This window comes from Poecilia reticulata, linkage group LG3 (assembly GCF_000633615.1).
Source record: "Poecilia reticulata strain Guanapo linkage group LG3, Guppy_female_1.0+MT, whole genome shotgun sequence".
Classification (NCBI taxonomy): domain Eukaryota; kingdom Metazoa; phylum Chordata; class Actinopteri; order Cyprinodontiformes; family Poeciliidae; genus Poecilia; species Poecilia reticulata.
In genome coordinates, this window is record NC_024333.1 from 7,444,936 (window position 1) to 7,470,688 (window position 25,753).

The following is a 25,753-nucleotide window of genomic DNA, read 5'->3' on the forward strand; positions in this document are numbered from 1 at the left end:
ACATTGTTTGTTTGTTGTATATTCCAAATTGCTCAATAAAGGGAGAGAAAACGTCAGAAGAGGAAACAGATCTGCTGCGTAAACAATCTTCACCCACTTCAAAATAACAGTATAAATGTCTAACTACGTAAAGAATTTTTAAAAGCCAATAACCAAAACTTCAACACATTTATAGCTTTATTCAGCTGAAAGATTATAAAACTGCCAAGTTAATTAGCACTCTAGAATTTATCTGAAAACATTTATTTAGGAGAAGCTAAGTGTTTTTAAATTTAGCAAAAACGCTAAATTACTCCAATAAATTTGGTACGTTGCTAGCTCATTAGCGGGTTAGCAGATTTGTGGCATGTAACATGTAACAAACAGTACAAATTGTATGCAGCCTAAGCTCTCTGCCGTACACAAGAAGACTGTTGCTGAGCACGTATCACTATAAATAACATCCAGATTGGTACACATACGCTAACAGCTGACCTTTTCTTTTCCACTGCAAACACCCACAAGTGGGATTCATCACCTGATCCACATTTAACTGCAGCTGGCGGTGTCAAGATGCAAAGATTATGGCACTAATGAATATTAGCCGACTCGCAGACGCTGGGTATTTAGATGCAGCCCACGCCCATCGATTTCCCTGCAGGGGGTGAAGACGACTATCTCAGCGGCGAGTCGACCGGCTTATCTCAGCCAACGGCGAGGCAGCCAGACGCACGGGTTGTTTGCCCGGCTCCGTTTTGGAAAGATTTGAGCCCGGCAGGTGCGAGCGGGACACCTGACTGCAGCCGTGGAGGGTTGGTGAAGTGGACAAAGATGTCCAGCTGTGACGGGGGGGGAGGTGTCCATGTAAGGAGAAGATATCAAACAGAGCGCAATTAATACAAAGCCCAGTGCGCTGGATTATTGCTGGGAGCAGGTGGCTGTGAAAAGCAGGAAGAGTGAATAGTGTGAGGAAGGGTGACAGATGGCTTCAGGACTCTATGCTTTCATAGTCAAAATGAACAGAAGAGATGTCAACAGAGACTTTGATGGAGAGAAATATGATTACTACTGCACTTGATTTGTGGAAAAAATAACCTCAAATCCAATGAATTTGTTTGGTGTTCATTCAGGAAGTAAATAGTTCTACTTTGAGTATGTCAGTACAGACAAGAAGGTTGTTTCCAAATAACAGTTGTTTGCATTTCTCTATACCACTACATTACAGCTCCTGTTGTATGTTTAGGGTTACTGTCCTACAAGGTGAACCTCTGCTCCTGTCTCAGCTCTGTTGCATACTCTAATAGACTTTCTACTTCGTATTTACACTCCGTATTCAAATAGTCTGCTAAATTGGTTTGGATTTTACTATACATATGATGGAACAAAGACGGCATAAGGAGTTCCTCATGGCTCTCTTCTCAGGTCACTTTTGTTCAATATACTGTAAGTTCAGGTGGACAACCGTTTCTTTGCAAGTTTGCAGTTGTACCATATTTTTTTATTAGAAGAGAATGAAGATGCCTGATCAGTGAAATGTTCAGAGCTCAGGGTGATGTTTTGCAACCCATCTGCTTTAATATTCTCCTTGAACGGCCCACTGGGTTCCTTGGTCTGGGTTCCTTGGATTAAATCAAACACAGGCGAACTCTATTAAATAAAGGACTTCTGGTTTATTTGGAGGGCTCTGAATACAAGTTCATGTCCCACCCGTTTCCATCCACTTCATAAAATTCCCCACTTTGCATTGGTCAATCGAGTGAAATCCCAAGAAAGTTAATTGAAGTTTGTTGTTTAAAGGGGAGAAAAATGTTAGAAAACTGAATTAAAATCATCATCATCCCAAACCTTCATTTTGTCAAAATCTTCAATCAGTTTATGATGACTACTGGACAGTGAACTGATGAAAACATTAGGGAGGTTCAGGTGCAGGAGGGCGAGATTTACTCTGATGCAGCAGTAAACACTCACAGAAGCAAGAAAGGCAAAGATTCTCTGTGTTTTCTTTGTGGATTAAGAAGAGATTAATTCCTTCAAAGCTTTGCTGAAGGCAGACCTCCATGTACAAGGCCAGCTGCCTTTGTAATTCATTCCATTTATCTACAACTCAAACAAAAAGGAGAGGGAGCCAAAAAAAAAAAAGACTTGGGGCCATGTAAAGTAGCCTGACTCTTATCAATAGCGTCAAACACAAATACACAGTGAGCTGCGGGTCATCATTATTTCTGACTTAATGTTTTCCAATCAGTGGGGACGGCACAGCCAGGGGTGGCACCAGTCGCTCATTCATTTACCACCTGCTTCAAGTGGAGCCGGGTCGGGCTGGGGTCATGCTTGATTACACTTCGTCACTGAACTCGACAGGATATGACAGAGACAATAAAATTGATTTCTGCTTGATAAGTGTTGCTTTGTCTTAATTACATTTATCACTATTATATATCCCAACTCATATTCTGTGATTCATAGAAGTGTGTTTCACTTAAATTCAAGTTGTTTGTCTCCTGCTGTCGCCGTTAGTGGAATGAAAAATATTTTTTTTTAAAACAACGATTAATGTGTTTTCTTTTGTTTAGCTTTTTTAAATTTCTCTCTCTTGTATCTGATCTTTATCTCCAGTCCTTGTCCTACTTTAGTTTCACTCTGAAACTCCTGGAAATTGAAATTAATCTTTTGCTTTTAATGTGCCATGCTTAAGCTGCAGCCGGAAAGTTACAGTCACTTTAAAAGCAGAAAGTTCTTTATAAGACAGGGATTGAAGTGGGTTGGACTTTTGTAGTCTGCTGAATTGGTTTGAATTTTTCTATATATGTTGGAAGGAAGACTGCTTTTATTCAACATACTGTACCTTTCCTGCCCTAGATAAGATAGTAGAGCATAACAGATACCGTCTCCTACCACATACTGAAAACACACAGCTTCATAAATCCAGGCTACCATAATATTTCTTACATTTACTGTATGTAATTGTCCATACTGAGAATAAGCAGAAGCGTCAGCATGTCCTCCAGCTTAATGCAGATAAGAAAGACACAACTACTTCTGATCCCAAGTATAAATGGTCAGGGATCAACAATCAAGACCCAATGAGGTTAAGAATCAAACAGCATCTCAGGTAACCTCGGTGCAGTCATGGGCTCAAACCAAATTTTTTGCAACCACATAATGTCTAATAATGAATAAGCTCACTAATGTCTTAAAATCTTGTCAAAAATAATGTTTTTTAATCAAAACAATGCACAGAAAAACAATATGTGCTTATCAAATGCTCATCCAAAACAATGCTAGGACAGATCTGGTTTGCTGTTTTGTCGAAAGCCGACGCCTGTTACCATCTACTTTGACAACCAAGCATGCGTCACCAACAGGCAGTATGGCACAACATGGAAAAAGAGCGTAAAAGCAAGATGGCGGATGGCCTGTGCGCCTCCTGCTTGCCACCATGCTGACTGTTGCATCATCTTCAGTTTTACCACCGAGTGACTTCACCGTTTGTTAAAGGATCAGGAATCCACTGTGTCTGACTGGAATCAGATTTGGTGTTTGGGAAAATTGTTCTTTCAGTATAAACACGCGACACTGGTTCACAATAATGTTCAAGAACTGAAATGAACTCTGGACCGCATTGGTGGAAAAGCTTCATTAGTGTTTTCCAGAAATAACCAGTGGGCGATTCTATAGTCAGCACTGGAAATGCTGAAAGATTTTGTTGCTTCTTTCTTACACTTTAAAATTATTCTCCCAATGTATTTCCTCTATCATTTTTTTTTGTCGAGCAACATCTTCTTGTTAAAAGAACATCTGAAAATCCACCGTCTCTGGATTTTTTGGAGTTTAAGTGTCACAAACATTTCTGTAACCCTGGATGTAGAACGGACTGCGTGCAAAAAGAACATCCTTCTGTTTTTAGACTCGCCTCTGTTTTAACAGGACCCTTAAGATTTCCTATCATTGTTGTTGTTTTTTTGTTGTTGTTTTCCATCTCCACAGATGTGCAGAGTCCCAACAATCAATTACCGCACCTTTAAAAGAGGCGACGCAGCACAGCGAGCCGACCGCTCGGCCTTTCATGTCTGAAAGGTTTCGGAAAGAGAACGTTTGTCTTCCTAAAAAAAAACAGCCGACTGCCCTTTCTGTGGTTTTGTTTGGGATTGTGTTAAACATTTTCACAAAGATGTAAAGCATTAAGTAGTCTCCTCTCCCTGGGTGAAAACTCAGGTGTAACAAGCAAAGAGATAATCACTGCTGATATTCATCCTGCCTGCATTTCTAAATAACCTTGTGCAGCTGTGCGAAAACCCGATCAGACTCTGGCTGTGATATTGATTACATTGTAGCAATTTTGCAGCTTTGTCATCTTCCCGAGGAGGAGTTGATTCATCTTTCCCGAGTTAACAAATGTGATTTGCACACTATTTGTCTCAGTGTGTGGCGTACCGTGATCCAAGATGATGAGCTGCGCGCTCGACTGGATGTTGCCGGCATCGTTTTCTGCCAGGCACTGGTAGAAACCTTCGTCAGACTTGACCAGACCCAGAACCTGCAGGTTGTGCTCCTTCTGCAGAGTAAAAGACGAGGGGAAGGAAAATAGAAATAAAATGGAACAGCTCTGTCAGATCTGTAGAATCAAGAAATGACTGAAACAAAACATCTCTGACAATGTGAAGTTGGCTGAGAGAAAGTGCCAAGGCGAAGACATACTCCACAAGAACAGAGACGTTTGTTCACCATCTTAGAGGCTCAAGAATAAAATGACATTATTCTGTTTGACGGTGCAGATTATTCTATTTTCTGGTGAAATGAGTGATTGTGCTGCAGTTTGAGGAATCTATAAAAACTTCCAGAGTTCTGCTCTTATGAGTTTGTTAAGTATGAAATGTTGTTCCTTGAGTACAAGAAAATGGCTGGGCCTACCAAAACTACCCCCAGAGTGAGTCGACAACTAATGCAGGAGGTCACAAAACAATCCAGATCAAAATCTAAGGAACTGCGGGCCTTAACATGCTTCAGTTAGGGTCAACGATTGCAAAGAATCCCTTCAGTTAGGGTCAACGATTGCAAAGAATCTGAGCAAAATGCCATCGATTGGAGAGCACCGATACCAAAAGTAGAGGTGAATCGATCGATCATTTCGCCGATTGGTGCCAATTTTCTTAATTTTAGGTGACTGGCCAATTCTTGCATGTGAAATTAATTTTATCCACCAATCTTATCCACCTGTGCAAAGGTCTGAAAATCAGTCACTGAAACTTTTTTGCTCTGCTGTGAGACAGCTGACTGCTAGACCTCGTCCACCAGGTCACATCCTAACCTCCCTGATGCTGACTTAGCAGCTTTGTTGCTATACTGACACATTAGTTAGTTAGTTAGTTAGTTAGTACATAAAAAAAACAGTATCTGTCAAAATGAGAATCTGCTTTTTAAAGATCTAAATGGAACAGTGATCGGTGCACCCCTGATCAAAGCTACTGCTGAACTAAAGGGACACAAAATCCAGCTTAGTTTGCCAAAAAGGATACACAAGACCTTTTGGAAAATATTGGGATCAAGAGACAAAATTCAAATATAGGGCAAAACTAACAGCATTTCAGAAAAAAGTGACAGTCAGATGAACTTGAGCAACAAGATTTAATTGATGGAGCTCCGATTTGTGGTTTCTACTGGAAAATCCTGAAAGACAATTTTCAGCTCTCAGCTCCTACTCGCGTAAACTTGGGTTATGTTGCTGAACAGCGATCCAAAAGCACACCAGCAGTTTAAGCAAAATCATAAATAAAAAAGTAATTAAATGGTTTTGAAGTTGAAACTAAATCTGATAGAAATGCTGTGGAGTGACCTTGAACAGACTGCTCATGCTTGAAAGTCTTCCAAAGCGATTCTGCCACATTCTAAAATTCCTCCACGGAAATATAAAAGATTCATTTGATGATCTGAAATATGCAACTGTGAGAAAAAGGCAAAAACTGAATAAATCTGCCAGCAAGTACTCACAGTTAGGTAATGATCAAGCACAAAGTGAACTCACAATTATCTTGAAATAGTCGCTGGGGATGACGGCGTCTCCGTTCTTGACCCACTTTACGGTGGGGGCGGGCGAGCCCGAAACTTCGCACTCGAAGACGATGTCCATGGACTCGTGGGCGTAGACGTTGGCGGGCCGCTTCACAAACTGGGGAGGAACTGTGGAGTCCAGAAGAAAAAACAGGGTTAATGTTTTTTTTATTTAAAAGAAAAAAAACAGAGGACAAACACGGCTCGTCATCCTTTCGTCGTAAACTTCCGACTTCCAGTTTTTCAGCGCAGACCAGGGAAATCCAAATCAATTTCTGAACCGGAACTCTCCACATCAAACGATCCCCACGCTTCCCCCCCTCCCTCTTTCATTACATGATCAAAACAAAAGCAAACAAGACAAGTTAAAGGAAAAAAAAAAAAGCTATCTAATTATTTCCTGCTTCGTCGGGCCAGCTGTGTCTGCTTTAACGCGTGGATGAAAGGTTTGGTGACCTCTGCTTTTATTTATGCAGAAACGGATGAAAAATAACTGCAGCCCGGCTACCAGAACAGCATGATCCGCTGTCTGAGTGAGGCACTTGCAGATCTCTTCAAGACCTGGTAATGAGGGTCAGAGAGGAGATATTTGATCTGCTGGGGCGATACGGTGCCTCATCAATCTGTCCTGCAACAAGGTCAGAGGGAGCGCCGGGCCCGGGCCTCGTCTCTCGCTGTAATTGGACTGTACATGTTGTGGGGGAAGAAATGCGGCCGCGCTCGTGTGTGCGCGCGCATTTTACCGCCTCTGCACATTTCGTGATAAGCCGTGACCTCGCCGACCACAATTTAAACGAGTGTTTTGTTGCCGAGTTGTGGCGTCTAACGCTTTCCCATCATCCTCCTGGGCCTTTCTTATAGAGAGTTATTAGCACCTATTTTGCGTTAATCCGCACAAGATGATTGGTTATTAGCGGCGGTGGGAGGACGAGGTCCGTTTTTTTTTCCCGGCTTAATACAGTGTAGCAGCGGGTTATGAGGTCAAGTCTTCATCTCCCTTCACCCTCTCTCCTCCCCGCTTGATGCAGTGATGGCTAATTTACTCCGACACACATGCGTTAGTGGACACAGCCATTCTTCATCCACTTGAGACTGTTTTGAAGAAGGAACAATTTCTCCAGTTCAAAAACTGGCTCATTTCTCTCTGCTCTGGAGATGCACCCTCTGCACATCTGGTGCGTATTTCCCCTGCTCCACTTGCAGCACATGGAGCAACGCCGGAGGGAGCGGGGCAACTTAATAGAAGCTGAACAATAAATGACCGCAAGACGTTCTTTCTGCTTTACAAGTTAAAAACCAGAAAATGTCAGCGAGGAAGGAGGTGAGGGGTTCAACTCGGTCTAGTTCGGCTTATTTAAACGGTTCCAATTCACGGTAGAGGGTGATAAAAACATTTTCAGTTGAGTCTGATGTTTTATTTCAGGTTTGTTAAGTTTTAGTTACTGTTTAATCTTTTACCTGTTTTATTTGTGTTTAGGCTGTCTAGGTGTCTGCTTTTTTCTGGAAGGGATCCAAAATGGTCGGTGTATGATTCACCTGTTGATCCACTTGAGGATTACATGAACACGAATCCAAGAACTTTTTAAGACTTTCCAGCAACTCTTTGCGCAGTGACAAACTACACACACATTAAAACAGAGCGTGTCTGCACCAAAAGGCTGGTTGCACCTCCTCAACATGTAAATACCTTCATCAATGTTTAAGCTGTTTGAAACTAAATGGGCGCATGTTAATTCTTCCCTAATTTAGTTTATAGCGCTACACAATACAAATAAGCTTGATTGATTGGTTCATTGATTGACAAATGTCACATTTGGTCGATTCCAGTTCTACAGTAATTTTTTCAGGCAAACAAACTTTTTTTTTTTTTTTTTGCAAAGACAAACTTCTCAATTAGAATGGAAAAAAAACAAACATTTAAAAACAACAACATTTAGCATTTTGCTGGGATATTTTTGAAACAGAAGGTGATAATGGCGCTAATAAAAAAGTATGAGCGGGATCAGAATGAACGGAAGAAACCATGCCGTCGTTAATCTCAATTATTTGTGTGACGATTAATCTTTCCTTCTCAATTTCCGGACCGCGACTTCTTCGTCTTAATAAAAATTAATAGCTGCTCCAGATGGACAAATGATATCCAGGAATCCTCCACACGAACGCAATCCAGTAGGCAGGTTATCCCAGGACGATACCGAATTCTCCTTTTCCATAAACATACGACTTAACCTCCGACCTTTCCGTACGGCACGTTGCATTTTTCATGCGGCTCCCAGCAGCAGAAAGCAGAAAGTTTCCCCTCTCTCCGTGACTAATAAGCGTCTGGATGGCTCCGCGAGCCTCTGTGATGAATTCCGAAGACTGACATGGGGACGGTAATGAGGACGGCGACGCGTCAGACCGTCATGACAAGCGTCACCCCGCTGTGCGCCTCCGTTCCGTGCGAGGCCCCACAGAGTGTGTGTTTGAGGCGTGAATAATGTGTTTCACAGTGTGCCGTCCTCTGGATATTTGCCTTAAGTAGGTGTGCAGCGGAGACAGGTGGAATCACTGATTTCCTTTGGTGTGTCAGGAACACGGCTCTGAAAGCAGCGATGAGTCAGTGTTTGTGTTTGTGGGCAGTTTTCAATATGCACACCTGTTTTTTTTCTTCTTTTTCTTCTTTCTTTCCGTTTCCCCCTTTTTACCAATGATGTTGTGGGTTGGGAGAGTTAAATTAGCTGCTGAGGCGTCTAACCATATGTTCCTGTACATCTACGCTGTCCCAGTCCACATCTTTGTTTCAGAGTTTGTGTCTGGGCAAATACTGTGCGTTCTGGTTCTGAATCTCCGGGTTTTGATGCTAACTGCTACTGACAGGCTCCCTTCATCTACTCAGACTCAACGCTCTCTCTACTACCCACCCAGTCCTTAAGCTTCCCATAACTCCCCCTCTATCTCTCCATCTTCAGCCATTGCCTCTCCCTCTCTCCAGCCAAGCAGCCATGCACCATTTTCTCTAAATGGAGTTCAGACATTTGGAACCTATTGGACTGAGCAATGAGGAGGAACGCCTAAATATACCAATATAGGCTTTTGGGTGGCTGGAAGCAACGAGGGGAGGGGGAAGAAGGTTGTTGCAGGACGCATACGGGGGAATGTGTGTTGTGCCTCTTAGTGAAACAACCTGCATAATAACCGTCTTTAAACAGTCATTTGTTTTTCTATTTCTTGTGCCTTTCACAGAAATTACAGCACATAGCAGAAGTGCTCGCACCCGTGAACTTTTTCACACTTTCTCTTGCTACAACAAGAAACTTCCCTGTATTTTATAAGGATTTTTTTTCTCTAAAAACTAAAATAAAGCAGTGAATTACAGAAATGTTTTGTTTACAGCTTCGGTTATTGGAGCGAGAAACAACACTGCGAAAAATACCAGTCTTAAAACAAGTTCAAAAATCTAGAAAACGAGACACTTTTCCCCATGTTAGAAGTGAAAAAAAAATCTGTCAATAGAAGTAGCACTGTTTTAAATAGATATTCAAGAAACAAGCTCCTACATGATACTCGTTTTGTCTCAGGTCAAATGTACTAAGATATTTGCACTAGGAGCTAGACAACAATACTTGATAGAATTTTGTGTTTTCGCCGTGTAGAGATCAGGTCCAAAATGTGAGTGCAGTGATGAACTCAGGCCTGAACCTTCACTAACACATAAAGATGATTACAAAGTTGGTCTTCTATCACCTAAAGAACATTTCCAGGACTAGAGGATGAATGTCTCAGCAAGATCTAGAGAAACTCATCCAGACTTTTATTTGAAGTCGTATTGGTTACTGCAACAGTGTCTTCACAGGTCTGCCTAAAAAAAAAAAGAAAAAAAAAATCTTGACAAATGCAGCTGATCTAGAACGCAGTTGTTTGCGTTCTGACTACAACCGGGAAGAATCTTCTAAAATCTTTCCACTGGCTCTCTGTAGCTCAGAAAATGGACTTTAAAACACCTTTGTTAGTTTATAAATCTCTGGACGGCTTGGCACCAAGCTAAATTAGAGTTCTGTTCACCGTTGTATCAACCTCTCAGATCTCTCCAGCCTACTGAATCAGCATTCAGTTTTTATGTTCCACTAAACTGGAACAAACGTTCAGAAAACTGCAAGGATGATGAAACACTGAGTCCTTTTAGATGAAGGCTAAACCCCCACTTGTCGTCTTTGAGTCGTCAAAGATTCGTCTTTGATTAATAACAACTGGAACATAATTAAAATATTTGATAATGATTATCCTAAGATAATAAATGTTTGCCACTAGTCTCATAATTGATTATTGTGCTGTTTTTAACATCTGATGCACTTTGACATTACTTGTTGTTGAAATATACCACAAATAACCCTAACTTGACTACAAGCGAAATTCAAAGGACAGTGAGACCCTTTTGTATTCGGAGTACAACTATATTCAATTACCTTACAGGTCTCTTAGAGAACATCAATGACCAAACAGCAGACAGCAGGGTTTTTTAAAATTATTTTTTAATGACGTCTTTTCAATTAGACACAACTTCATAAAGGTCTAATGCATAAAGCTGTACGAAACACATCAAGTGTAATTGCAAAGTGACCAAAAAAAAAAAAAGTTCAAAAGGTGTATGTACTTTTGCACGGCATTAAAAGAGGGTAAAATGTGTATGTCAGGGGCATATTTGATCAGCTGACGGTTGTCTCCGCTCATCAAACTCAGAAATGTCTTTGATCTGTCCGCAGCCGTGACTCGCCAATTCAATTCAACGTTCCCAGTGATGCGGTCTGACGCAGAGCGCTTCCTACAGGCAGAGTTCAGATCTCTCCAAATGAGCAAACTTATTTTGGAACACAAATAATTCTCGTCTAGTGAAAGAGAAATCTTGACAGAGGCAGAATGAAACGACCACAAAAGAAACTCTGGCGTAAAAAAGAATAGAAAGAAAACATCAATATGAATGTGGAGGAGGGAGAGCGGCTGAGAGGATTGGAAGAGCAGTACTTCAGCGCTGGTATTATCTCCGTAGCTTAGTAAAAGAAGCTTTAATGCAGACTGACTCCAGCGAACTACTGAGAGAGGACCACTAAAAGGTCACGGCGTGTGTCTGACTGTGAGCTTGTTAAAACAAAACCCTGCAGGATTCCCCTAAAGGGATTTCTGAGCAGATTATTTCACTTAAAGCTTTGCTGGTATTTAAGAAGCGAGCCGAACGAGAGTCGCAGAGAAGGTCCGGCCGGCCGTGCTTTTAATTGGCTGGTAATAAAAACTTTCGGATTCAGAAGCTGATGAAAGATGGTGTTTATTGAGCTGAATCTGAAAATAACAAGAAAAATCATCTCAAATGTTCCCAAAGATCTGGGTAGCAGCAGTTATTACATGAGCCTTTGTGTGTGTGTGTGTGTGTGTGTGTGTGTGTGTGTGTGNGTGTGTGTGTGTGTGTGTGTGTGTGTGTGTGTGTGTGTGATTTTGAGTCCAGCTTTACAAGTTCTCCTTTTTTTTGGTGTGTGTGCGCGTTTTTTTTTTTTTTGCTATCCCAGTGAAAACAAGCACTCCAGGCAGTAAAGCCTCAAACACAATGCTTTATGTTTGCATTCCTGCTCAATGAGCAGATGATGCCAGCGGCAGAGAGGCACTCCAGTGTGTTCTGGATGCCTTCATGGACTCCCCGATGCTTCGGAAATTACAAGAGCTGAGTGAAAGCAGATGCATGAGGTTTGCCAGGGACATGCCGAGACAAGGCTCGCCGAGGCTAGCGTTTGACACGCGTTCAGAGGACAGCACTTCAAAAACATCCTCGTCGGACATTTCAGCGGGGACTGCACTGAAAGTAGAAAAGTCGGGGAAGGAAAAAAAAAACTTGTCTGATCATGCTTTGTAAAGCATGATAGCGTTAGTTTTGGAATCTCTGGTAATCCTGGTGCAAACTTTTTATTAACTTTTAGTTTCTCGGCTCTGAATGTTCAGGTAAGGTGAGCTGCTGCAGGGAGGAATACGTCTGAGTGTCTGCAGCATCGCTGTGTGAAGTTGTGCGGTGGCTTCAAGAGATGAAAATGGCTCAGCTTAGGGCTGCAACCAACGTTTGTGTTTAGAAATCGATCAATCTGCATATTATTCTGGCAATCGATTAACCGGGTAAAAATGGATACATTCTGCATGACTTTTCATTTAATTTATTTCTATACAATATTAGAAAGCATGCATCTGCAGCTAAAAAGTACTTCTACTTTCAACACGTGAAAAGCTAGTAAAGGGGCTTGAGCTAAATAAGAAAACTATTAGTAGCTAGAAAAAAAGCTCTACTTTGGGTAGAGATCCAACTTCCAGCAAGGACAACGACTCCAACCGTTCAGCTATAGATCAAAGCATGTTTATGAGTTCGAATGACCTAGTCAAAGTCTAAACTTAATTGTCAGAATTAGGCAGGATTTGAAAATGGAAGTTTTCCATCTAATCTGTCAGACAGAGAAGTGAAAGTAAATTAGTTTTTAGTGTAAAACAGGTTGAAATACAAAAATATTAGCAGCTATAATGTCATCAAAGAATTTACTAAGGAGACATTAAATATGCACACCACTTTTTTCAGATCATTCATATACAAAAAAAACTATGAATTGTTTTCTTTCTATCTGACAATAAAGCCCCATTATGGGTTGGTTTTTCATATGAAATCCCAATAATATATATTGAAGTTTGTTGATGTTGAGCTCAAGAGGCGTCAATACTTTTGGATGCTACTGGACTGCTGCAGATAGTTATGTTTCAGGAAAAGCATTCAATTAATTCAACCTAACAAAACAAAACAAAAAAAACAAACAAAAGCATTCCCCAAAGTAGTCAAAAAAACAAAACAAGAGTAAAGTCTGAGCACTCATCCATCAGTGTGACTTTTAAAGGGTGATTCTCTCCCTCACTGACACAGCAGATAAGAAGTGCTGAGCTGGATTAGGATCCAGACAGCAGCTGGGATGACATGATGAGACACACCAACACAAACGCACCAGAGAAACAACAATTGAGATTTATTACAATAAGCCAGGTAATAATAGAAAAAAGTTGCATGTTCATGGTATCATCTTGTAAATGTGTCCGTATCAGAACTAAACAACAGTGGCGGAGAGCAAGCAGACTGGGAATCAGACAAAAACACCTGGCTGAGATAAACATACTCCCAGTGAGAAAGGGAAAATGTGTGTGTTGCTGCACCAGGATGATCAGATTAAATCTCTTTAAATAGCAGAAAGGAAAGCTTATTTCAGCCAAAATTAAACTGTTCCATGACAGCAGCAGGGTGGAATTGGTGGGGGGTGGAAGGGTGGAGGGACTGTGAGGCAAAATTTCCACCAGATTATTGTCAAATTGCAATTTTCCATACAAAACTTTTAAAGGAAACAACCTGAGTTGGGTGGATAAATAAAGCTAACAAAAGACAATAATGTCAGCTTTACACATCGGTGGTAACGCTAACTAGCCTGAAATTCATGGCAGGCTCTGCTGATGGGGAGAGTGTGAGTGGTGCGTATACAAGGGTGACTCACAGCGCCAAGATCCTCCTCCTGGGTCTCACAATCACGATATAGTTTTTTTTCTTTTTTTTAAGTTCAATACTGAAGCTTTACCCTCCGCAGCGCCAAGCTCAAAAGTTAAAATTTGTTATTTTTACACAGAATGCATCTAGCCTCGTATGGGTTGGCAACAAAAGTGAGTCATTGGCTAAGACGTACCTCATCAAGCCAACTGGTGATAAATTTGAACATAAAGGCGTCGACACAGAGGAGGTGACGTCACTCCCTCTGCGGTCATTTTCTATAAAAATTGCACGATGAAGCAATAAATGCTAGCCCTCCTCCAACCAAGCGACCAAAGACACTGGTGCACATAACATTTTCACGTAGATGTGTACACATGACCAAGCGACGCGACACAAGTCGAAAAATGTTTAACTTTTGTCGCTGTCCAGTCCCATCTGCTGGATTTCACCCTGAGTGGTGATGAATTTCACCTCATGACGATGTGAGACGCAATAAAGCTCGTTAGCAAGCAAGCTAGGGGAGCTAATAATCTCTAGCTAGCTAGCTTCATTGATAGCTAGCTAGCTAGAGTATGTTAACAGGTAGTTTATCTGTAGCCTCAAATGCCTCAAGCCACAGAACAGTTAACGTGTCTGAGGATGACTCAAACTTTTGCCTGAGAAAAGTCCCACAAGACAAAAAATCTAACTACAAATATGGGAATAAATAATCACCTCTTGATATAATATTAAAAGTAAATTAACATATTTAATGGTAACTTTTTAAAAAATAAATTCAAGACATTTCAAAAGCTTCATTTGAGATACATGAATTTAAGACTTTTTAAGGATGCGCGGACACCTTGTGTAAAAATGTATGTGAGCCGTTTTATTTACAGCAGAGACCATCTAATAGAACGAAGAAATTCATTAAATGGAAACTGTCTGATGACATACAGTAGACTAAAGTTTTCAGATACATTCTACCCTAATCTAGAAAAATTCAAGCAGACATATTAGTCTATTTGTTCTTTTAAAGTTAGCTGGACAGGTAGAACAACATTTGTCAAAAAACACCTTGATGATCCTCAAGACTTAGAAACATTCTGTGAACTGAAAAGTTTAACCTTTTGGAAAAGTGCCAATTCTAGTCTGGATAAATCAGAATTAAATGTTGTGGACTGTCTGTACTCAAAAACCCTCCAATGTCACTTTAATAAACTTTTGTCTGACATTAAATGTCGTTTGATTGTCTGATTCAATTAAGCCTGACTCAAAAAATGAAAAACAGAAGAAATCTGTAAGGGTGCAAGTACTTTTATTTCTACCAGTTTTACTCTAAAATGTTTTAACTTTGCTGCTTTTGTTCGTTTATAAAACAAAAAAAAACTATAAACACTTGTAATGACCATGGCTGTTCATCCAGAGACCACAGCCCAAATGAAAGGCTTTTATGGGGGGGCAGGGATTTCCTGCATGGCAGCCCAGCACATGGAAAGAACAATTAAGTTGATGACCTGATAGCAGCAGAGCATGATAGACGCGGACCACTGACTCGGAGCCCCATAAAACTGCTAACAAACAGGTTATAGACAATTTTTTGTATAGAACACACACACACACACGCGCGCACACACACCTACACACAGAGAGCCCAGGTCTGGGTGGTGCCCAAGTTACGCACGGCCATAATCAAAAGCTGCTGCCTCCTCTGGCCTCATTTATTATCTTCCCATCTCTAATAGTGGGTGAGATGTCAAAGCAAAGTCATCCACCACATAACACACACACACGCACACACACACAGCTACTTCCACAGACAGACAGTTATCACAGAAACACATGCATGTGTGTCAACACCACACATGGGGCCCTGAGATATGACTCGAGTGGCCTGAATGTTGCTGTTAACACTCATTTAGAGCGTCACCATCTTCTAAAGCCTCCTGTCTGCTGCGGGATAATTACAGGATTTTTATTAGCTGAACAAATACAATGAGCCAAATCCCCTTAAACACACTAACACTGCGATTGTAATTATTAGAACGATAAGGCACAATGCGGTTTTAATAAGAATTGCTTATTTGCAAAATACCCAGGGACCTACGAGTCTGAAGCATATTGTTGCTCTGCAGCTGGATGTGTGATTCATGGAGAGTCAAACAGAGATGTTATTGGTTTAGATGGGCTGGTGTAATTCAGCTGGATCCTGCTCAGATCATATCGCTTCAGCCAGAGTGACTCTGACCGAATCTGCTCTGGTAAAATCTGAAAAGCATCGTTTAAAGGTCGCTTTCTTAAGGTTCTTGCAACAATGACTTCTGGACTTTCATTAGCCCATCCCTTTTAAATTATTCTGATTTATCGTAGATTTGCTGTTGCATCTTCGTCTTCCTATGTCAGACAATCAGGCTCATATTTGACCCAGAATTACAAAAAGGAGGCTGATTTATCATGATCGACTTTCCAAGCCAATTACGATCATTGATCATTAAAAACTTGACCGGGCAGTTCCAACTTTGTCCTATACCTGACTGATGCTGTCAGGTGTTACAAGGTCACAATAAACCTTCGACGTTTCAATTTTAATTTGTTGAAAACCACTGAACGATAAATGTTAAACAATTCAAACTTGTTTTAGCCTTACATGAGGTAGTGCTCTCAAATATAAATGAAAAATGTACAGCATTGCAATCCAGACTACCAAAATTGACCAAAATTTTAAAAAAGTTTTTAGTCTTTTGATTTTTGCGCCCCAATTCCAGTTGTTTTGTTCATTTATTTTTCAAAGAATCACATATTCTTCTACTTCCACCTTACAGTTGCTCCTTTGTGCGATTGCAACAGTGGAGCTACCACATAAAAATGTCAATGAAACACTGCGCTTGTAACGTGACACAATGTGAAAACGCTCAAAGGATATGAATAGTTTTGCGAGGCGCTGTTTGTAAATACACAACTGAGAGATGCCAGCAATCGTACATTTGTGTGTTTTGTGTTTATATGAATATCTGTGTATATCTTCCTCTAAATTTATGCACCAGCTGCACTACAGACCCTCCAGGTATCTCCAGGCAAAAACCCAACAGTGCTCGAGCAGCTGGTTCCTGCATCTTTTCCACTACTAACAGTCCGGTGTTTATGAAAAGCCTCTTGCGGGTAAACATACAATTTCCTCTCGTTACTCCAGAAAAAAAAAACTAAACAAAAAGAAAAAACACCCTGAAGGGGTTTTAATGGAAGTCAATCAAATAAATTGTTTTTTGATAGTATAGATTAAAACTACATTGATTTGATTGTCCTTTGCAGGAATAACTATTCACTGAGATCTTTCTAGGCTCCCTTTTGCTTGCCAAGAGAGAAAAATCAATGCCACAATTTGGCTTCTTCTTGAATGCGATTGACACAAAAGCATTTAAGAACTGAGTGTACAACATGGAAGCTAATCAAAATGTCACTCTAGCACAGTGACGGCTGTCCTTCAACGGTATTCCAGGAGTGCTGATCCACCCTCGAGTGTGTCAGGGAGGTCGGGCAGGACGTGTGGAGGATATAAGAGGGAATTCGGTAGGCGGACTCGAAGAGTTGGAAACGAATGAAGTGAGGTGTCCTCCTGCGACCCGATCCAATTTTCCATTTCGGCCTCCTTTAATCACAGCAAGTGGCGGGAAGTGATGAAAGAAGGGCAAGGGGTGAGGAGGAGATGAAGGGATTTGGGCAGAGAGGTTTGGAAGTTGTGGCACAACGGGTGCGCGTGTGAAGTCCAATAAAGCGTCGGAATGAGCCCTGGGGAGTTTTTTCCCCCCTATCCTCAACTTTTTTGAGCCAAAATCCCATCGACTCGGAGCTGTCGGGAAACCCGTCCAAGTCCACAAGTGTCTTTAAATGACAATTACTGCGCAACTATTTGGTTGCTTGTTTGATTTGCTTGTTTCTGCCTTGACAATCGTCTGCTCTGCCTCGGAGTGGCATGTGAGAAATACATCTTGCTTGTTTCATTTCCTCTTCAACTAAAGTCTCTCTGGCTTTGTTTTATGTCTGAGATACGAGTCCAGGGGGATTTTAATAACCTCATTCCCAAACATAATAAGACGAAACGAGATTGTTTTCGCTGATGGAAGGATGATCTGAGAGTTCAGCGAGACCTGCAGAGACTCTGCTCTTTTCTGCCGCACTCTTCAATTTATTTATGGATGTTGTGCATTAGCCGCACTCAGCGGCTAATGCAACTTTGCTGCTGCCTCTCACCCAATTCCAATTTGCACATTTGTTCAAGTGGCACTGTCACTTTGTTTCTAACGCACCCCAAACAATAAAGCTACTAATACTTCAGGATATCAGGTGATTTTCAGCCAGGATGTTTAAATCCCGAGGGACTGATTACATGTATAATTACCGGTGTCGACGCAAATGCACCGAAGTTCACATGTGCTGTTAGCGGTTGATTGTTTCATGCCAACTTGTTCCTCTTCATGCATTTTGGTTTGTGATTTTTCCCAAAAGATTGGATTGAAACCTACACACTCAAAAAACAAACAAAAAAAAAAAAAAAATGTTTTGAAAATCACAAAGATTTTTCCATCAATCTCTAACAGGATTTTGGCCAAAGCTACTTGGAGAACAGTAGCTGGCACAAAGTTGGAGTTTACCTGAATTAATTGGCATTTTGATACTTTTCTCAATTAAAATTTTGCTATTAAGAGCCAGCGGTTCAATACAAAGTAGCTGCAGCAGAGCAATAGAAACCCAACAGACCCAACAGTCTGAACATTTACTGCCTTAAGAGTGGATTTCTTTTTAAGAACCAGAGTAAAATTTTTGACTCCTCTCTGGTCAAAACATCAAAACGTTGACTAGAGAGGAAAACAACTATAAAAAAGTAAAGAAGATGAGATGATAGCAAAAAAAGATGTTGAAGAAAATGGAAAACTACCATTTGAAAATAAATTCAAAATGGAAAAGATCAGTTCCAGGCCGATCACTGATGATCTACAGCTGCGTGTTTTGTAGTTTGGCGATTAGAAGACAGCTTTAGGAGGCTCCAACGCGGCCTAAACACGTCAGTTTGCCAAAGAACAAACCGATCAGCCTAGAGAGCCACTGTTCTGTATTTTATTGACTGACGAAAGCCAGACTGTTGTTTTGTGTCTGTACAGATGCTAGATGACTTCCAAACACTGAGCTCAAAGTCAGGAGATTTTATTGCATACCAATCACTGTGAATACATTGAAATACTTTCAATGTTGGCTTATACTGAAAAGGTAATGGGTGCTTCAACAAGACATTGCCCGTAAGCGTTGAACCTTGTACAGTCAAATGCAAACTATATATGCTTTGAAAACTAATAATGCTAATGCTTTTCAGATTGATAGCTGGTAGATTGATAGAAAAATCAATCAACCAATGCACAGTACTCACAATGCATTTGTGTAAGAGGGCATACAAGCTGTTAGGCTAAAAAGATTTTAAGCTCAACTCATTTCTGTTAAGGACAGATCTAGGGTTTTACCACAGAATATTCAGATTTTTCAGATTTACATTTTCTGAAACATTTGGAATCAAACCACTTTTCATGTTCACAGTTTTCCTTCAAAATATATGGAGCTTATGTCTACCTTCAGTCACTGGTGTCAGATATTTCTGTAGAAATTACAATATTCTATAAAATAACCCAAAAGTGCAGATATCATACAGCCAGCTTCCATGTGTTCCTGAGTATCGACAGTAAAACCTCACAGATCTGCCAGATAAAACGCTGCAGACTCAAAAAAAAAATTCTCACATGTAGCCTAACCACTCTAATGGTTCAATAATTTTGACTTGTAAGTGCATAAAAAGCAACTTTGTTTGAGGCCTTGCTCGTCCACCTTTCATCTGCAAAAGGTGGGAATCGCCACAACAACAAATTTTTAACCATTTTTTCCTATGCCTAAAAGGGGCAGATGTAAAGAAATTGATATTCTTTAGATCCTGAGGCAGAAACAGCACAGACAGTCTTCAAAATTTCTGTTTTTAGGTATCTGAGATCTTTATTGACTTTGAAGGAGTCTTATGTTGAAGCCACTCTACACTGCTGTTAATAATACAACAGAGCAGACAATATAAACTAGTGGGCCACTCAACACCGTGTTAAAGATCTTCAGATAATTTCCAAAAATCTAAATAATTCCTCATAGCATATTTTGGTATGAAATATGCTATGAGATTGCGACGAGAGTAATTAACAATAGTTTAATGATTGTAGAGGCTTCTTGTGTTTGGACTTTGGATTTATTGGTATTGTTTTACGATGGTTCACATTCAGAGAAATCCTTTACATTAGTCAAATGACGTCAGTCTCATCAGATCTGCCACATGGTGTACCCCAGGGATCTGTTCTTGGCCCAGTCCTGTTCCCATTGTATATTACTATTTATTTTTTGTTTTAACTTGTCAAGTCTACATCATTGCTTGGTCGAGATTAGAAATTGGTTAAACGCAAGCTGCTTACTCCCAACAAAACTGAAACATTTATCATTGTGCAAATCAGAAAGCAGATTAGTTTCTGAGCATTCTCTGTTCAGTCCAACCTCAGAAATCTGGGTTTGATTTTTGACAGTTCCGGGTTTCTTGATCATCATTCCAAGCAATAATTGTTTTTATCATTTAAAAAGTATTAGTAAACTGAGAGTCATGGTGTCTAGATGTGAAATGGAAGTTATTCTACATGCTTTAGCATCATTTGGGATGGACTATTATAATGGTCTTTTTGCCCGATTTGACAAATCTGCAATGCATCGCATTTTAACTGTGCATAATTCTGAAGATAGACTCATAACACTTTAATTCCCGTCTTAAACCTACTTTTCTTATGTGTTCTTTGAAGCACTTTGTGATTTTATTTCTGAGAGGTGCTGTACAAATAAAACTTTACTTACTTAATGGTGCTGTCTGATTTATTAGCATTAATCAGCAAAAGTCTGGGTCCAATGGTTCTGCCACTGTTTTGTGGATCAGAAACTTTGTAGAAACCAGCAGTGCTGGCTGATTGGATTACCTTGAACTGTGAGCTGGGCCTGGGCTTCGATGGTGGTATTGGAGTTTTCGGCCACGCAGGTGTACACGCCTCCATCTTCCTCCGTAATGTTGGAAATCTGGAGGCTGCCGCCTCCCGTCACTTCCACACGACCATCGCTGAAAACAGAAAGTTGGGCCAAAGTTAGACATAAGCAAAAGCTTCTTCATTTAGATTCAGGAATCTCTACTCCTCAGATATAAAGTCGGTCTCCCGAGAGCCGCGACACATTTTTATCACGCTTGCTGTACGTACAGGATGAGGTACAATCCTCTGTCGCTTTACTTCAGAGTAGAAACAAGTGCATTCCCAGGAGAGCAGAGCTCCTCTACTGACCGGAGTTTGACTCCACATTCTGCCCTCATTTCTTTTGCTCCGTCACAACATCCATAAATAAATAAAATACCCTAAAAGCAGCCCCAAGTGGGTGAAAATCAAGTTAATTTGAGCTCCTTCCGCGTCTTTGTCAAGAACAATTTTTATGGGAGTTTCCAGCAGCGCTCCGTAAATACAGTCTGCAAAGAATAAGGTGGGATTTTTCAGTTGGTCCGTACAGTGTAGCATAGAGATGAAAAATAAATGTCCTGGAACAGATGTCTTCATATTTTATTTTGCTGCCATCCCTCAAGATCCTATGTACAATCTGCCATCTGGAATGACTACAACGCAGGCAAGTTTTATTGTGACTGTGAGCTGAAAGCCTATGCAGTTTGTACTGTGACAACTGTTCAGGCTGTTTCATCATCCTGACATATGTTTTCATTTTCTTTCATCAGTTTATTGGCGCCTACTGGTGGCATGTGTCTGCAAACCAGCAAAGATTGGACTTGGAGAACTGATTTTATGCTCTACAAGCGTAAGATTAAAAGCATCATAATCACAGATATTTACAAGTGCGAGTAAAGTCTGAGTTTTCTTCTTTTAATATGGATTTCTGAATACTCTTCGAACCAAAATGTGAATTTTTGTGACTGGTCTGTTTTGTAGCTAAATTCTAAAATAAAATTTAAAAATAGGTTCAAAATAACTTTGAATGGCTGGATTGACAGACTTTCATAAAAAAGGAATATTTTCTTGGAAATATTTTTCCATATGTATCCAAAACTGAAAAATACTTATTTCAAATTCCAGGCTGCGTAGGATCCATATCAATAAAACTATAACATTTACAAATAAATAAACACAGCAACACTAAGGGTTTGGAGGCAGGGAAACCGAGCCCTCAGTGATTGATTGCAAACTGCAATCATAAATATTTATTATTCTACTTCTATTCAGGGCATCCAGATCCCCACATTTTTTTTTGCAAATTTTCCACAAAAATGGTCAAAAACATTGAGCTCTATCGACTGCTAACTCCCACCTGTAGGTGGCAGTGTTTCTTCCACTTGCAAATTGCAGATATTTCCAAAGTAACACCAATAAACAGTGATTTTGATTGATTTTGTGATTTTTTTTGTAATTAGAAAGTCCTAGAGGGACTGTCTATTTAGGCCTATTACTAAAAATAAAAACCTCATATCTATTTGTATATCCTCCCCGTGAACCCAATGACCCGCGAGTTTAAACAGTCCTGATTTTAATTTTCACAATAGTCCCAGTGGGATGCAGACTGCGGCCGAGCGCTGGCTGGATTCAACAACCACTGGAGCAGGAAGAGGCGGCAGAGAGGGAAGAGAACTGCAATCGATAGCTTACAGCGAGAAGTCCAGCGTTCACAAAGGGAGAAGTAAAGACAAGAGAAGAGTAGCAACCAGCGGGTCAGCTGAGCAAGCATCCAGAGAGGGCAACTGTAAGCAAGACAAGATTTACACAGAGGCAGAGAAACAAAACGGCTGATTTATTTAACAGGTGAATATGTAGGTTTTCCACATTCGTGCTGCTGTCTCGCATCGTGACGAATCCTGGTTTGGCAGCAGCGGCCTGTGAGGCCATCTGTGTGCTGAAGTGGAGCGTTGGAATAGCGCTCAACCTGATGTTCCTGATGACATCACTGTTTCAGCATTATTGCAAGGAGAGGACTTTATTAAAGAGGCCACATTATGTATTTGCCAGCCACACGGTGCCATTACACAATCATTACCCTTCAAGTTGTTGTAAGAAATGTGTATGTCAAACACGACTTGAAGGAAATTTGCAGTTTGACGCTTTTAAATCGGCCTTCGTTTCTTTAAGGAGCTCCTGCTCCTTCTGAGACTCCGCCTTCATCTCGTCATCACAACAATGGGCCTCCATTATGCCATTTACAACTGTTCTTTGGAGAATTGGACTAAGTATTTTGCATGATGAACTCAGCAGGTGAGAAGTTCCACCAGGTGTTTGCTAATTGCTGGAGGAGCGGAGTAGGGGAGGAATGCTCTGACGTGGAAGATTAGCTGCAGTTCAAAGGCAGAGCTTTGTGGAAAAGGCGGAGCTTTATGGCAGCAAGTGTTCAGGCACCCTGAATGGTTGCCACAAGAGATTCAAGGATTCCTCAAACATGAATGACAGAATCAAGGCAACATTATTAACTGACATAATGTTAACAAAAGTCAATTTTGCACCAGTTTCAGAAGCTGAGCTGAAAATGTTTTAGATGTCCACTGTCTAGAAAGCCTCAAATTAAATGTCACAGTAAAAACTTTTCAACAGTAAGAAAGAAATATCTAAATAAAACTCACCAGTGAAACACCAAACTTGAACCATTCTGAACAAATAAATGTGTGAAGTCAAAAAAAGAAGACAGAGCCTTTTCTGTCCAACTATAGACATAAGCAGGTGCCGCTTCCAAAAGCACCTCATGCCCACTGTGAAATACAGTGGAGGATGTGTGATTCTGTGGGTCTGTGGTGAAACTGGAGTCATTTGGACCCCAAGTGTTTTTTAATTTGTGCGTGGTTGTGCGGGTTGCGCTTTTACGGGTTTTTCTGTGTGTGTGTGTGTGTGTGTGTGTGTGTGGTTTCGGGAATTGACGGTCTGACGGGACAACTCCCCCACTGTCTTAGTGTGACATTTGCGTCACACCGTGGGAGGGTTAACGGCTGTGGGAACCTGGGTTATATAGCATTGGAATCATAAACTCTTTGCAATACCCGAACATTTCAAATAAAGGTCTTGTCATCTGGCAGACAAACCTAAAATTTACAACAAGTCTGTTGGGTGACCTGAAGAGAAGAGAGTAAAACGCACCCATATACAGTATCTGATGAAGGTGAATGAAGTCATGTTATTGGAAACAGTCAACCCTTAAAGACATCAAAGAGAAATCAGTGTGACGCATCTAAAATCTGAAGACATTATGCCATACTGTGACAGCAATGCAATGATAAAATAAACACTAGGGGGGAAAAATCCAAAACTCAGCAGAAAGCCCAGCAGAGAACGTCATGGATATTTGAGGTAGGAGAATCAAAGCGACATGAAGTAACAATCTGCCTTTTCTGTTCTTCCACAGCCAAATGAAAGACTTCAGAAGTGCTGGAAAAGGCCAGTGTCTTGCATAGACCCTCGTTCACATTGGAGAGCATGGCTGATTCTTCTGAGGCGGGATGCGCGCCAAATCCCCCCGATGAATGAAAGAAGAAAAAAATTCCTCTGAAAAAGACATCCGAGTTTGCTGTGCCAGGCATTCCTGCAGATTCTCTCGCTAGGACAACCATTCAGACTTTTGGCCCTTTGTGCCGTACTCTACATAAAAGGCTCTGACAGCTTCTTTTTTGGGGGTATTTGAAAATACATACACTCCCGACAATTCCTCATTCTGCTTAGTCTGAGTGTGTCTCAAGTGAAAGAGCTCATCTGAAAAGGGGACGTCTGTTCTGACACCATAGGAAAGAGGAAGCTAGCTTGAGCTGTGTCAGCTGAGGATATTTCTTACCGTCCTGAAGAACCCAGTTAATTAGGATCATCTAGGAATAAATAAATGAACTGTTTCAAAGACAAACCACGTATTCCTTCCTTCTCTGCTCATCTGCTTTAAAAGTTTTCCACAATCCTGTGCTGTGTTCTGCCGTCCTGCCTGCGGAGGTCAGCCATCCGTAACAGACCAGTGGAAGGGTCAGCAGGCAGTTCCTGCGGGTTCTTGATGGGGGCACAGGAGTGTGTTGCCACGGAGCAATCAGTACTTGTGCAGAGGTCGCTCCATCTGAATCACTACTGTCACCATGGCATCAGCAGAAAAAGAAAACTATGAACTCCTGAACCTGTTTGAGGTTTTTGCCCCCCTTAAGATCCTGAATGTGAATTACATTCAATGCTTGAGGAAAATGATTTAAGTTTTTAGGGTTTGAAGATAAACCTATTTTTCTGCTTCCAAATGCCCTAAACAAGAACTAAAATATGTTTTATTTAGAAGTTTGGTATTTGTATACTGTCAGAACAATTTGTTAAAAACCCTTAGAGATAGCTAAGGGGATTTCTTCTGGTTTAATCCATGTAGCTGCAGGTGTTCCTCAGGAATGAGTTCAAAGGTCACTCTTTTTCATTTTATACAGGTTTTATACAACAATTGCGACGAAGGAGCATCAAATGTACATTTTTATGCTGATGATGCTGTGATTTACTCTGCTTGATTGACACAGGATCAGTCTCCATCACAATTTGTTGAATACTGGTCAGTGCAATTCGAAGTTATTTTTAAATGCTAAAGTAATAAAAAAATATGTTGCTTGGGTTGATAAAACTATTCTCTCAATCTATCAGACTTAATTAAAAAAACAAAGATAAAATCCAGTTTCTTCTTCTTTGAGGCCAAGAGAATCTGCGCTACATTTATGTCTTTGCTTGATTGCATATATGTATTTTTTAACTCTAACAGTTTATTTTGAGATTCAGCACAACCTTTAAAGACTGATTGCTTCCTGCTGTATGAATGCTCTGCTTGGATAGTGACACGGTCAGTTTGCTGGCAAGTTTTAATTTACAAAGTCCTTCTTAACATTACACCCAGATATCAAACATCCTATATGACCCGGAATACAAGATGTCCTTAAATTTACTTAGAAAATGCATTTTTAATATCTGTGGGTTTGTACCGAGTTAAGATAAAAATAAAAAAATTTACTAGAAATTCTGGCAGCTGGTAGACACCTTCGGTGAGGGATGCTGTCAAGCTGAAGAAGGAGTCCTATCAGGCCTTTTTGGCCTGTGGGACTCCAGAAGCAGCTGATGGGTACCAGCGGGCGAA

General features: G+C 40.7%; 1 protein-coding gene across 18 annotated transcripts in view; it reads right to left on the bottom strand.

Annotated features, from left to right (window-relative positions):
• neo1a (neogenin 1a) overlaps positions 1–25,753 on the bottom strand; it is a 210,264-nt gene that overhangs the window by 58,936 nt on the left and 125,575 nt on the right. For all 18 annotated transcript variants that reach the window (XM_008404716.2, XM_008404713.2, XM_008404711.2 and 15 more), the window contains 3 exons: positions 20,572–20,708; positions 6,002–6,156; positions 4,414–4,534 (listed from right to left, as the gene is read on the bottom strand). In XM_008404716.2, coding sequence (XP_008402938.1) covers positions 4,414–4,534; positions 6,002–6,156; positions 20,572–20,708 — 413 coding nt within the window. The remainder of the gene's footprint in view (positions 1–4,413; positions 4,535–6,001; positions 6,157–20,571; positions 20,709–25,753) is intronic.